This window comes from Thalassophryne amazonica, chromosome 15 (genome assembly GCF_902500255.1).
Source record: "Thalassophryne amazonica chromosome 15, fThaAma1.1, whole genome shotgun sequence".
Classification (NCBI taxonomy): domain Eukaryota; kingdom Metazoa; phylum Chordata; class Actinopteri; order Batrachoidiformes; family Batrachoididae; genus Thalassophryne; species Thalassophryne amazonica.
In genome coordinates, this window is record NC_047117.1 from 92,667,350 (window position 1) to 92,680,370 (window position 13,021).

Here is a 13,021-nt window from a genome sequence, read left to right on the forward strand (position 1 = left end):
TCATCAGTTTCAGTGTGTCTTTATGTTGTCATCAGTTTCAGTGTGTGTTTATGTTGTCATCAATTTCAGTGTGTGTTTATGTTGTCATCAGTTTCAGTGTGTGTTTATGTTGTCATCAATTTCAGTGTGTGTTTATGTTGTCATCAGTTTCAGTGTGTCTTTATGTTGTCATCAATTTCAGTGTGTCTTTATGTTGTCATCAGTTTCAGTGTGTCTTTATGTTGTCATCAGTTTCAGTGTGTGTTTATGTTGTCATCAATTTCAGTGTGTGTTTATGTTGTCATCAGTTTCAGTGTGTGTTTATGTTGTCATCAGTTTCAGTGTGTCTTTATGTTGTCATCAGTTTCAGTGTGTGTTTATGTTGTCATCAGTTTCAGTGTGTCTTTATGTTGTCATCAGGTTCAGTGTGTGTTTATGTTGTCATCAGTTTCAGTGTGTCTTTATGTTGTCATCAGTTTCAGTGCGTCTTTATGTTGTCATCAGTTTCAGTGCATCTTTATGTTGTCATCAGTTTCAGAGGGTCTTTATGTTGTCACCAGTTTCAGTGCGTGTTTATGTTGTCATCAGTTTCAGTGCATCTTTATGTTGTCATCAGTTTCAGTGCATCTTTATGTTGTCATTAGTTTCAGTGTGTCTTTATGTTGTCATCAGTTTCAGTGTGTGTTTATGTTGTCATCAGTTTCAGTGCGTCTTTATGTTGTCATCAGTTTCAGTGCGTCTTTATGTTGTCATTAGTTTCAGTGTGTGTTTATGTTGTCATCAGTTTCAGTGCGTCTTTATGTTGTCATCAGTTTCAGTGCGTCTTTATGTTGTCACCAGTTTCAGAGGGCCTTTATGTTGTCACCAGTTTCAGTGTGTCTTTATGTTGTCATCAGTTTCAGTGTGTCTTTATGTTGTCATCAGGTTCAGTGTGTGTTTATGTTGTCATCAGTTTCAGTGTGTCTTTATGTTGTCATCAGTTTCAGTGTGTCTTTATGTTGTCATCAGGTTCAGTGTGTCTTTATGTTGTCATCAGTTTCAGTGTGTCTTTATGTTGTCATCAGTTTCAGAGCGTCTTTATGTTGTCATCAGTTTCAGTGCGTGTTTATGTTGTCATCAGTTTTTGAAATTACGTTTACACTCCAATTACCTCAGACAAAATACAGCAATTAATCCACAATTATTACTAGTTTACCATAATAATGGCACACATCAGAATTAAAGACAACACATATACGAGGGCTGTCAATAAAGTAACGGTCCTTTTTATTTTTTTCAAAAACTATATGGATTTCATTCATATGTTTTTACGTCAGACATGCTTGAACCCTCGTGCGCACGCGTGAGTTTTTCCACGCCTGTCGGTGACGTCATTCGCCTGTGAGCACTCCTTGTGGGAGGAGTCGTCCAGCCCCTCGTCAGAATTCCTTTGTCTGAGAAGTTGGCGAGAGACTGGCGCGTTGTTTAATCAAAATTTTTTCTAAACCTGTGAGACACATCGAAGTGGACACGGTTCGAAAAATTAAGCTGGTTTTCAGTGAAAATTTTAACGGCTGATGAGAGATTTTGAGGTGATTCTGTCGCTTTAAGGACTTCCCACGGTGCGAGACGTCGCTCAGCGCTCTCAGCCGCCGTCGTCAGCCTGTTCAAGCTGAAAACCTCCACGTTTCAGGCTCTATTGATCCAGGACGTCGTGAGAGAACAGAGAAGTTTCAGAAGAAGTCGGTTTCAGCATTTTATCCGGATATTCCACTGTTAAAGGAGATTTTTTTAATGAAAGACGTGCGGACGGGTCCGTGCGTCGGGACGCAGCCGACGCGACGCTCCGCCACAGGAAAAACACCTCTGTTGAAAGCCTTAAGGACAAGTTGGAACATGTCCTGCTGTTAAACAATTTCTCATATACTCACTCCACTGAAAGCCATCAAAAGCCGCCTGGATTTTACAAATGGTTATCAACACGGAGGTGTTTTTCCTGTGCCGCCGCGCCGCGTCGGCTGCTTCCCGACGCACGGACTCGTCCACACGTCTTTCATTAAAAAAATCTCCTTTAACAGTGGAATATCCAGATAAAATGCTGAAACCGACTTCTTCTGAAACTTCTCTGTTCTCTCACGACATCCTGGATCAATAGAGCCTGAAATGTGGAGGTTTTCAGCTTGAACAGGCTGACGACGGCGGCAGAGAGCGCTGAGTGACGTCTCGCACCGTGGGAAGTCCTTAAAGCGACAGAATCACCTCAAAATCTCTCATCAGCCGTTAAAATTTTCACTGAAAACCAGCTTAATTTTTTGAACCGTGTCCACTTCGATGTGTCTCACAGGTTTAGAAAAAATTTTGATCAAACAAAGCGCCAGTCTCTCAGCAACTTCTCAGACAAAGGAATTCCGACGAGGGGCTGGACGACTCCTCCCACAAGGAGTGCTCACAGGCGAATGACGTCACCGACAGGCGTGGAAAAACTCACGCATGCGCACGAGGGTTCAAGCATGTCTGACGTAAAAACATATGAATGAAATCCATATAGTTTTTGAAAAAAATAAAAAGGACTGTTGCTTTATTGACAGACCTCGTACATTTGACCTTGTTTATGTGCACTAAACTTGAAGCAGTCCGTCATCCGAATTGAGGCAAAGTCGGTGAAGGCTGCAGCAGGAGGGGCCTGCGCTGCTCATCTTGGAGAGTTGAAGACTGCAGCAGTAAAAACCGCGCTGCCTTCAAGGTGTCAGGGAGGAAGCCAGGGTGAGGGGAGTGGAGAGACAAAGAAAGGAGGAGAGGAGAGGGGAGGAATGCAACAATCCTTGCCAGAGTCCCAAGCTGTTTACTAAGGAGCCAAAGCTATGAACCAAAGATATGTTTTGTGTGGTCAACCTCATTTCATTTGTTAATTAATATTCATCCATTACACACACACACACACACACACACACACACACACACACACACACACACACACACACACCACACACACACACACACACACACACACACACACACACACACACACACACACACACACACACACACACACACAAAGTTGGGACATGGGGCAATTTAGGGCTAACAGTGAGGCATGGGCACTATCCAAAGGAGGTGGAGCTGAAGATGTTGCAATTTTCTTTGCGAGTGATGAGGATGGACAGGGTTATCAGAGGGACAGCACAGATGGGAGGGTTTGGAGACAAAGTCAGAGAGACATGACTGAGATGGTTGGACAAGTAGTGAGAAGGATGCTGAAGATGGAGGCAGCAGGCAGGAGGAGAAGAGGGAGGCCAACGAGGAGGTTTATGGACGTGCTGATGGAGGACATGTAGGTGGTTGAGGTGACAGAGGAAGTTGCAAGGACAGGGTGAGATGGATGATCTACTGTGGCACCCCTAAAGGGGACACTCAAAAGAAGATCACATTCAGTGTGTCTTTATATTAATTTGGGCTGCATTCAACCTAAAATTAAACAAGCTCTGGGTCATAAAGAAGTTTGAATTTAAATCTAAATTGTGCAGGAATCCAAGACTTCAGTCATTAATGGGTTACATGAACAAAGTGTGCAGATGTCTTTACAGTAAAATAATGTTTGGATTGGAAGTCAAAGCAGAGAGGTTCCCTTTGAGAAACATTTATGAGCTGCACCACAAATAATAGAAATTTATTTATGCAGTTAAAGTTGAGATGGCCTCAGATGAAGCACATGAGGATCATTTGTCATTCTTGGAGATGCTGTCACGTCTCTGCTCATCCAAACTGCCTAATTACACAGTAAAGAGCTGGAGGGTAAAAAGCCGAGAGGGCAGCTGAAGGAGGCTGAAACTATGATGAGGCGTTCTTGAGGAGGTGAAGATCTTTAGGTCACGTTTCCTGGAACCAAGATCGTGATTTCAGCCTGACCCGCTCTTACGTCTGCTGAATGCATCATATTCCACATTACAGTGGCTATAAAAACACACACAAGTGCTTTATGTGGTTTTTATGACACCAAATTAAAATTAAGAAAAATTCTTTATCAAAAAATACATACGATCTATCTTCTCAAAGTGACACTTTTTCCAAGAAACGGCCTAAATTAAGTAAAATTCTAAAATAGAAATAAACTGTTACATGACTGCCCTGCTGGCGTCCTGTCCAGAGTGTCCTCCGCCCCACGCTCTATGACTGCAGGCTGACTGGAGTAAACGGGTATAGAAAATGAATGAATGTTACATCACTCACCTCCACTATTATCACTTTTTACAGGCATTTAGCTTCAGATGCAAAATGAAAAATCTCTGAGAGCTTAGTCAGGAATTAAAACTCTTTTTGTGTTTGGTTTTTTTATGTTTAATGAATAACAAGCAACTGGACATTTGTCTGCTCAGCTGTTTCCTATCCATTTACATTACTTCCTATTTATTTCATTGACACGTCAGCAGATCACAGGTCGAGAGTTGAGTTCAAGTGTTACAAATCATTCTGAGCTCAGGTATTAAGAAATGTAAAACTATGACATAGTGGGCCTGATTTACTGAAGGCTTATAAGTGTAATACTGTGTGCAGGCACCATGGCTCCTACAAAAAACAAAACAAACAAACGAACAGCTTCCTCTTCATTCAGCTGCTCCTATTAGGGGCCGTTGGAAAAAAAAACAATTGTGTGGTTCAAGTATGCAAACTAGTGCGTATTGCCCGTTTGAACTGTTTTGCAGTTTGGGTATGTCCACCTGAGTGCACAAAACTGTGCGTACTGAACATTCAAATAGGTGAGGTTTGCACGCTGAGAACCTTGGTGCCAGCTTACCAATGCAGACATACATAAATCTGATTCAAGGTCCTTCCCAGTGAGCTGTTTGGGTATGCATTCCTTTATTTTCACTCTAATATGCATATGTTGTGGACATGAATGAGTGAAGCTTGTTAGCATCTCACCATGTCATTTAGGTCCTCCACCGTGACACAGGGAATTCCTCCGCATGTCTGTCTCAATGTGCCGAAAAAGTGCAGATGTCCACGTCTTCCGCAATTCCTGTGGAAGCCAGACGACGTCCCGGATCAACACAGCATCCAGTGTGGAAATGAACGGCACATTCCACTGTTACAGGAGTTTTTGTCATGGAAAGAGGAGCGGAGGAATTCTGCGCGTCGCGGTGGAGCCGCATGGCGCAAAGCAATGCCATGATGAAGCCTCACAGGACATGTTCTGGCACGTCCAGCTCATGCACAATTTCTCGGATAGTCACACGACTGAAAAGCCACCGAAAGCCGTCTGAAAGCCATCTGAAAGCTGTCCTGTGAGACCAACACGGAGGTGCTTTTGTCTGCGCCATTTGCGGCTCCGTGGCGCATCCCTCCGCTTCTCTTTCCATGAAACAACTCCTGTAACAGTGGAATGTGCCGAAAAAGTCTTGATGTCCACGTCTTCTGCCATTTTTGTGGAAGTCAGACGACGTCCCGGATCAACAAAGCCTTCACGTTGGAAATGATCTGGTTGTTTCAGCGGGGTGTCAGCCTGTCGATCACCGCTCGGAGTGCGCCGCGCTCTCAGACGCTGTGGGCGGTCTTTAAACCGGCTGGAGCACTCCTTAATCTGTGTAATCCCCATAAAATCGTCCTTGAAAGCCATCTGACTTTTCCGAATGGTGTCCACCTGGAGGTCTCTCACAGTTTCTGGAAAAATTTGATGCAGCAAAGCTCCAAATCCTTCAGACATTTATTCGCAATAAAAATCAGACGAGAGGGGTGGACCACTGCTCACACAAAGCCTGCTCACAGGCGAATGACGCAACCGACAGGCCTGAAAAAACTCGTGCACGAAGGTTCAAGCTTGGCTGATGCAATCACACGTGATTCAAATCCATATGGTTTTTGCAAAAAAATAAAAAGGTCGGATACTTTTCTAACAGACCTCGTATATCAATTATGAAGAAATACAAAAGTTTCTTTCACCAGAACATCATATCTAACTTTCAGGTCTTCTTTTTAAGAAAATCCTCCACTACACCACTTCATCAGGAAGCTGGATTTTATATTTTTAATTAATTTATATCAAGTTGTAGAGATTTGCTTTCAGTTTGAGTTAAGGAAGATAATTTTAGAAAAAATGTATTTGAAATGTAATAAACAAATTGAAATGTGTGAAATACCAAGGTTAGTTTCAGTTTGTACAGGGGTCAAGTTAAAGTTGCTCCATTAATTTTGCTCCAGCTGTATTTGTGCTGAATTTGACACTTGTATCACCATTTGAAGGATTGTTTCAGTTATCTGCTGCACTAATAAGCCAACAGAGCATGAACCAGCTGCTGTCTGTTAGCTTAAACATGTGTATATAAGGCAACCCGAATTAAAGGAGAAATGCTGCTTTTAACAACCTGGACCTCATTTCTGACATCAAATACGGTTGTTTACTCACCAACATAAGTTTGGTGTGATTAGAAGTTCCATAGTTCAAACGGCATGTTCAGTTCAAATCTGAAACAAACATTTTTCTTCTTCTACTAAGGTGGATTAGAACTTTTTGTGGTACACAGCACCAACTACTGGACAGGAGGAACCTAGCAGTCAATGTGACTCACTGATTTGAAAATGCAGCTCTTTCAACCAGACGTGTGGGGCCGTGACATGTCAATCATCTGTGTCCAATCATATTTCAGGGGAGTCCAGTGAAACCTTGGCTTCCGCTCTAGCTCCACCCATGCCAGGAAGTGTTCAGCAATGATATTTCCTGTTTCACTCTGACTGAGAATTTGGCACTTCCTGTTTGAGTGTGAGCTTGCGACTGAGTTCCCGTGAGATTCCATGGGATCTCATCTGTCAATCCAGGAAGTGTTTGACATTTGAACATTTCCTGTTTTACTGTGGATTTGAATTTTGTCACTTCCTGTTTAGGACGCCCTGTACCATGAGTGAGCTTTGCGCTGCTGCACAATGCTTCGCTCATATAATTATAAAATGTTTAACACAGAAAACAACCACAATTAAACATTGATTTATAGCAGCCCATTTTTAATTAGATGAAAGATCCACATTCATCCTACTGCCTAAATAAAATTAAATGGGACATTTATCATGTCTGTATATGTTACAGTTGTGGTCAAAAGTTTACATAACCTGGCAGAAGTTTTAATTTGTCAGAGAATATGAATGATAACTTAAACACTTTTTTCACTCATAGTTCATGGTTGTGTGAAGCCATTTATTGTCAAACAAATGGTAAATGGACTGCATTTATATAACACTTACCATCTGCATCAGATGCTTAAAGTGCTCATTATCCACTTCTTAATTAGAATTTTAACACTTCTGATTGGCATTCTCAGTTCCTTGGATATCTTTTTATATCTCTTTCCTGCACTATACAGTTCAGTTACCTTTTCTTTGACAATTCTTTTGCTTTCCCTATGACTTAGAAACTAGAAACGTCAGTGCAGCACTGGATGAAAGATGCAAGGGTCTGTCAGGAGCCCCGAAACTCACTGACCTTTTATACACACACACACACACACACACACACACACACACACACACACACACACACACACACACACCACACACACACACACACACACACACACACACACACACACACACACACACACACACACAGATCACAGGTAACGATGGTTTCCCCTTTAGTAGCCATTTGAAGACCGTTTGTGTGAACTTATATGCATGTTACCAGGCCAAAATCACCAGGGTATGTAAACTTTTGATCGGGTCATTTGGTTAGTTTCTGTTGTCATTATTGTTTAAAAAGAGTAAACACAGTTGTTTGACAATAAATGACTTCACACAACCACTAATCATTCATATTCTCTGACAAATTACCAAAAAAAAAAAACAACAATTCTGCCAGGGTATGTAAACGTTTGAGCACAACTGTATATAAATATAAGCAGAAAGTCTTATGTGAATCTGTCCAGTGCAGCACACATCAATCAATCAATCAAGTTTTATTTCTATAGCACTTTACAACAGTTTTCACTGAACCAAAGTGCTTTCCAATAGCACCAACTAAAGATAAAATAAAAAGAACAGTACGAAAAACACACATAAAAGCATAATAAGAGCATACAAATAGAATAAAAATAGACAAAAAAAAAGAAAAGTCAAAGCAATTATGTGCAAAAAGCTGCCCTGAACAAGTACGTTTTTAACTTAGCTTTAAACAGAGGCAAACTATTAATGGACCTCAGTTCAGGAGGTAATGCATTCCACAACTTAGGACCTGCTACTGCAAAAGAACGGTCACCCCATTGTTTGAACCTGGACCTGGGAACCTCCAGAAAGTTTTGGTCAGCAGACCGAGGTGCTCTGACAGGGTTGTGTGTTTTTAACAGGTCACATAAATAAAAAGGTGCAATGCCATTTACAGCTTTAAAAACAAACATTAACAGTTTAAAATCAACTCTAAAACATGTGCAACAACGCATGAGAACTAATAGCATTCAGTTCCGCAGACTACCGTCAGGACCCTGGACAGCTCTGTGGACAACCACCGACACATCAAACATTCAGAAATGATGCTTATTCTATATCATATCCTCTATGATCATGCGACAGTGAAGAGAATATTAACACCAGAGTGAAATGACCCCCCTTTGTGAGAATGAGCATTTGAAGGTTGTCCAAATACAATGCGAGTGGCGTTGAATTTGGACTTATGCTAAACACTGCGTACTACCCATGACAAACCATTTTCAAGGCACAGTCACTTTTGATTTGGTAAATGTTCAATAAATTACATTTTAAGTGAAAATGTTTGTGTTTGTCTTTTTGTGCGCACAGCTGTGAGTGGCTGATTGAATTTCATTTTGCACTTACAGTCATTAACGCATGCAAAATTCTCATTTACATACTGTTGTCTATGTCATGTTGCCATTCACTGTCATTTAAGTGTTTTTAGTAAATCACCCACAAAACATTCACCAACCCAGTGTGGAAACGTTCTGAAAGTTTCCAATTCAGTGGTGTGGGATCTTAGTAAATAAGACCCACCATGGCAAATCTGTCTCACACACTGAAAACTGCATGAGGATGTGAACTCAAGGCTCAGGTCAGTCATTGATGCCTTTTGGTAAACTTGATAGTAGATTTCCTCTTATGCAAGCCATGATTTTATTTTGATTTGTGTATGTAAAGGCCACAGTGTGTGTGTCTGTGAGTGTGTGTGTTTGATTTATAGGCAGTGCAGGCAGAGCTTTTATGAGGTAGAGAGAGGATTAGGAATTCATTTTATTATGATTGTATTCAGCATTTAAGTGATTAAAAACAGCAGTAAAATGGACTGAAAGTAGGCAACAGTTAAAGTGATTTACGTCTGAGTAAAATGAGAATCAGTTTTGCATCCTTTGTGTTCTCCTGCAGTGATCAGCACTGTCTTAAGTTCATTTGCTGCTGTGCATAAATCTCATATCTCACTTTACTGTTTCCCTTTCAGGACATCAACCAGAAGCTCCAGGAGGACAACCGCGAGCTGCGGGACCTGTGCTGCTTCCTGGATGATGACCGCCAGAAAGGAAAGCGTGTGTCCAGGGAGTGGCAGCGTCTGGGCCGTTACAGTGCCAGCATCATGCAGAAAGAGGTGATGCTCTATCTCCAGAAACTCAAGGAGCTGGAGGTCCGGCAGGACGAGGTTATCCAAGAAAACATGGAGTTGAAGGAGCTCTGCTTGCTACTGGATGAGGATAAGGGAGTGGTAGGCGGAAGCAGTGGGAGTGGTGGAGGAGTCGGGACTGGAGGGTGCCGCAGTTCCATAGACAGCCAAAACAGTTTGCTGCTGGTGCCTGGGCAGGGACTCCTCATGAGAGATGTAGGTGATGGGAGCAGTACCTCCAGCGTCGGGAGCGCTGACAGCTCTGATCACCCTCACCTTAAGCAACCTCATCTGTCTGCTGGAGTGGGTGGAGTTACTGGTGTTGGAAACAAAGGAAGTCCTGAGCTGATCCGTAAACCCAGGTGTAGCAGCATCAGTGGAATCGGAGGTGATAGGGAAGTATCCAGCCCTGAGCACCCGGCTGGACGCCACCGTAGTACCAGCCTTGAGTACCCATATACTCTGCCTCAGCTCTGCCGCCCCCGCTGTGGCTCCATATCTGTGCCCGATCACAGTCACGTCATGCGGGGCCTGAGCCCTGAAAAGTATGGGAGGAACGTAGGCCGATGTAGTCCAGAACAGCACCCTAAACATCACAGCTCTGACCTGATCCTTGGCCAGAAGCAGCAGCACTTCCTGAGTCAGGGAGGCAGTGGAGAGCTCCATCAGAGGCATCACAGGAGTAGCATTAGCAGCATGGGCTGTGGCAGCCCCGAACTTCGCCAAACACATTTAGGGACCACTGAACACCACGACAAGGGCTGCGTGTTCCAGGGGGGCAGCCCAGAAACCCATAGGCACCAGTATGGCATGAGTGCTGACCATGTGAAATTTGGCAGTCCTGTGAGAGAGGGGCAGAGGAGGCCAGCAGGAGACGAGCTGTCGCCACATCATCGCAGCATCTACAATGGCATGAACGGTAAGCACGAGTATCTTCTTTTGGTGCTTCTAATTAAGTTTAGAGAACCTTCATTCAGACTGAGATGATCTAATCCTGTTTGTTCAGCAAACTGTGGATTATTATCTCCTGCACAGTCAGAATTCTGAACTTTCCCCCAATCCAGCCTGTCTGGACTTAATGTTCATTTACACACACACACACACACACACACACACACACACACACGCACGCACGCACCACGGAAATGGTGGGAAAGTTCTGATTCCACAATTTGGCTAGGGACTATTGATTTCTGTATGTGTGTATGCCTTTGTGATGTCATAAGGCAAAAATGAAAGAAGAGATAAAAAGGAAAAACTCCCATTGATAAAAAGTTAGTGATGCCACAAGGCCAAAGAAAAATATATTTGACAAAAAAGAGTGAAATGAAAATATTTTGAAGCAGGTCAAGATCATAAAAAAGTACTTCTTGTTTGGCCAAAGGACAGTCAATCGATAAGGTAAATTGGAATCCATTCAGCAATTTTTTTTAGTTATTTTGCTGACAGACAGACAAGGAGATACAGTCAGATCTGTAAGTAATTGGACTGTGACATAATTGTTTAACGTTGCCTCTGTGCACAACCACAGTGGAGCTGAAGTGAAACAATCCAATGTGCATGTGGCGTCAACCTTCAGGTTAAACTGAAGTAAGTCCTACATAGGCCCTGAGTCCCAGTCATGCTGGTGCTTATCTCTGGAGTTTGTAGCTTGAAGCTGATGAGAGTCTACAATCCCCCTGGATGGGATGACAGTTCAACACAGCTTACTTCCCCAGCCAGGACTGATACCCATTTACAGCTGGGCCGACTGAGAGGATGTATCTTGTCTAATTGGTGCAGTTTACCAGAAAGTATGTATAGGAGACTCGAGCCTAGAATTGATCCATTTTATTGCATTAAAAACCTTGTCTATGCCTCTCTACCATGAATCTGTGGCTGGCCTCATATCTCACATGGGACGACAGGGAGAAAAGAACTCTGACCATGAGTCGGTTGGTAAACAAGACGCTGCTGGTGGTTGAATGGTGTCTGTATATATAAGAATGATCTGACAGGTGGGATTATGGATCATTTTTTTCTCTGATATTTTGAATGCATGTCAGTCAAGATACTTTTGTTTGTTTTGTAAAATTTACAACTTGTAAGTTTGTGTGTGGTTGAGAGAAATGTGGGTTGTTTGTTGTGTGAGACTGTGTGAGTGCTTTCATAATTATTTTGCATGTTCTGTGATGGCACTGGAGTCATATGGCACAGAAGACTCGTGCTCAGATTTCATTTTAGAGTGTAGTGCACATATGTACGCATGCGCATACACAAAGTTCTCAGTAGGAGTGGAGGGTGTCAGAGACAAGGAGGAATATACAAATGCCAACTTGGCTGTTGTTTAATGATCCCACAGAGTCTGATGACACGTTCAGGAGTCCAGGGAAAATGTGAGTGAAGCTAAAGGACAAATTCTTCAAAGTGAAAAATTTGCCTGACTTTGCAAAATGGAGCTGAAATCACACAGAAAACATCAAGTTTATACACAACGGAGCAAACGCAACATTAACGGGAAGTATCCCAAACACATCTCATAAAAGTTAAGGGAGAAAACCTGCTGTAGTCCCTGTAGGCCGGCAGATTGTTGGGGTCAGAGATTCTCTTTGAAATAGTTAATTACACAGCAAGAATATAAACTGCTGATCTTCACTACAATTATGTGGTTTTTACAATTGAAAAGCTATTAAAAAGAGTGAATTTGTGTTTGACCCAAGAATTAAGGCAGTGCTTTTAGGGTTAAAGCGTTAAAGGTGTCTGAGGATACCAGTAGGTGGAGAAGGCCAAGGACACTCCCACGCTTCACCTGGCAGATAGATGGTTATTTTAGAGATATAGAGATGGACCTTGCTATCCAGCACCCAAGGCAGTTGTGTGGTGTCATGGATGCGGCCAAGTGTAGCATCGGTGCGTGCTGGCAGACTTGACTTGATTTGTCAAAGTTCAGCTTTATAAGATTAGCAATGATGTTTGTGGGTGAGACATGGGCAGTGAAGGGAGTGCAAGAGAAGAAATGAGAAAGCTCAGATGGATGTGTGGAGCTGCAAAGCTGGACAGAATCAAAGGAACAACAAAAGGAGAAGAAACATCTAAGCAAGTCTAGGAAAGCAGGTTGAAACGGTGTGGATGCGATTGGAATTGGAGAGAAGAGGGTGAAAAAAGACAGGAAGGCAGAAGTGAAGGTGGTTGGACAGAGTGAAGGAAGACCTGAAGGAAAAGAAGGTTCAGGACTGGACTGTGTGGAGGAAGTCCATCAGAATCATCATCCCCACTTTGAAGTGGGAAACATGATGAGAAATGGAGAATAAATGTTGTTTCAAAATCAAATGACATGAGATTAGGACCCAAACAGGACTTTGACGTGGATCATCATCATTCTGTTTCTATTTTTATCCAAGCCAGTCGTGCTCGCTAAAGCTCTTTAGGAGATTTGAGTCTTGATGTAACCTGAGCTCCATATGATGGCTGTTACAGGCTGAGTCACATTAATGCTTCACA

The 13,021-nt window shown here is 42.6% G+C and overlaps 1 protein-coding gene across 1 annotated transcript in view; it reads left to right on the top strand.

The window, feature by feature from the left end:
• The window catches only part of ccdc85al (coiled-coil domain containing 85A, like), a 63,821-nt gene that overhangs the window by 4,108 nt on the left and 46,692 nt on the right, over nucleotides 1–13,021 (top strand). Inside the window, exon 3 of the mRNA XM_034188755.1 lies at nucleotides 9,386–10,460. Within this exon, the coding sequence (XP_034044646.1) occupies nucleotides 9,386–10,460 (1,075 nt within the window). The remainder of the gene's footprint in view (nucleotides 1–9,385; nucleotides 10,461–13,021) is intronic.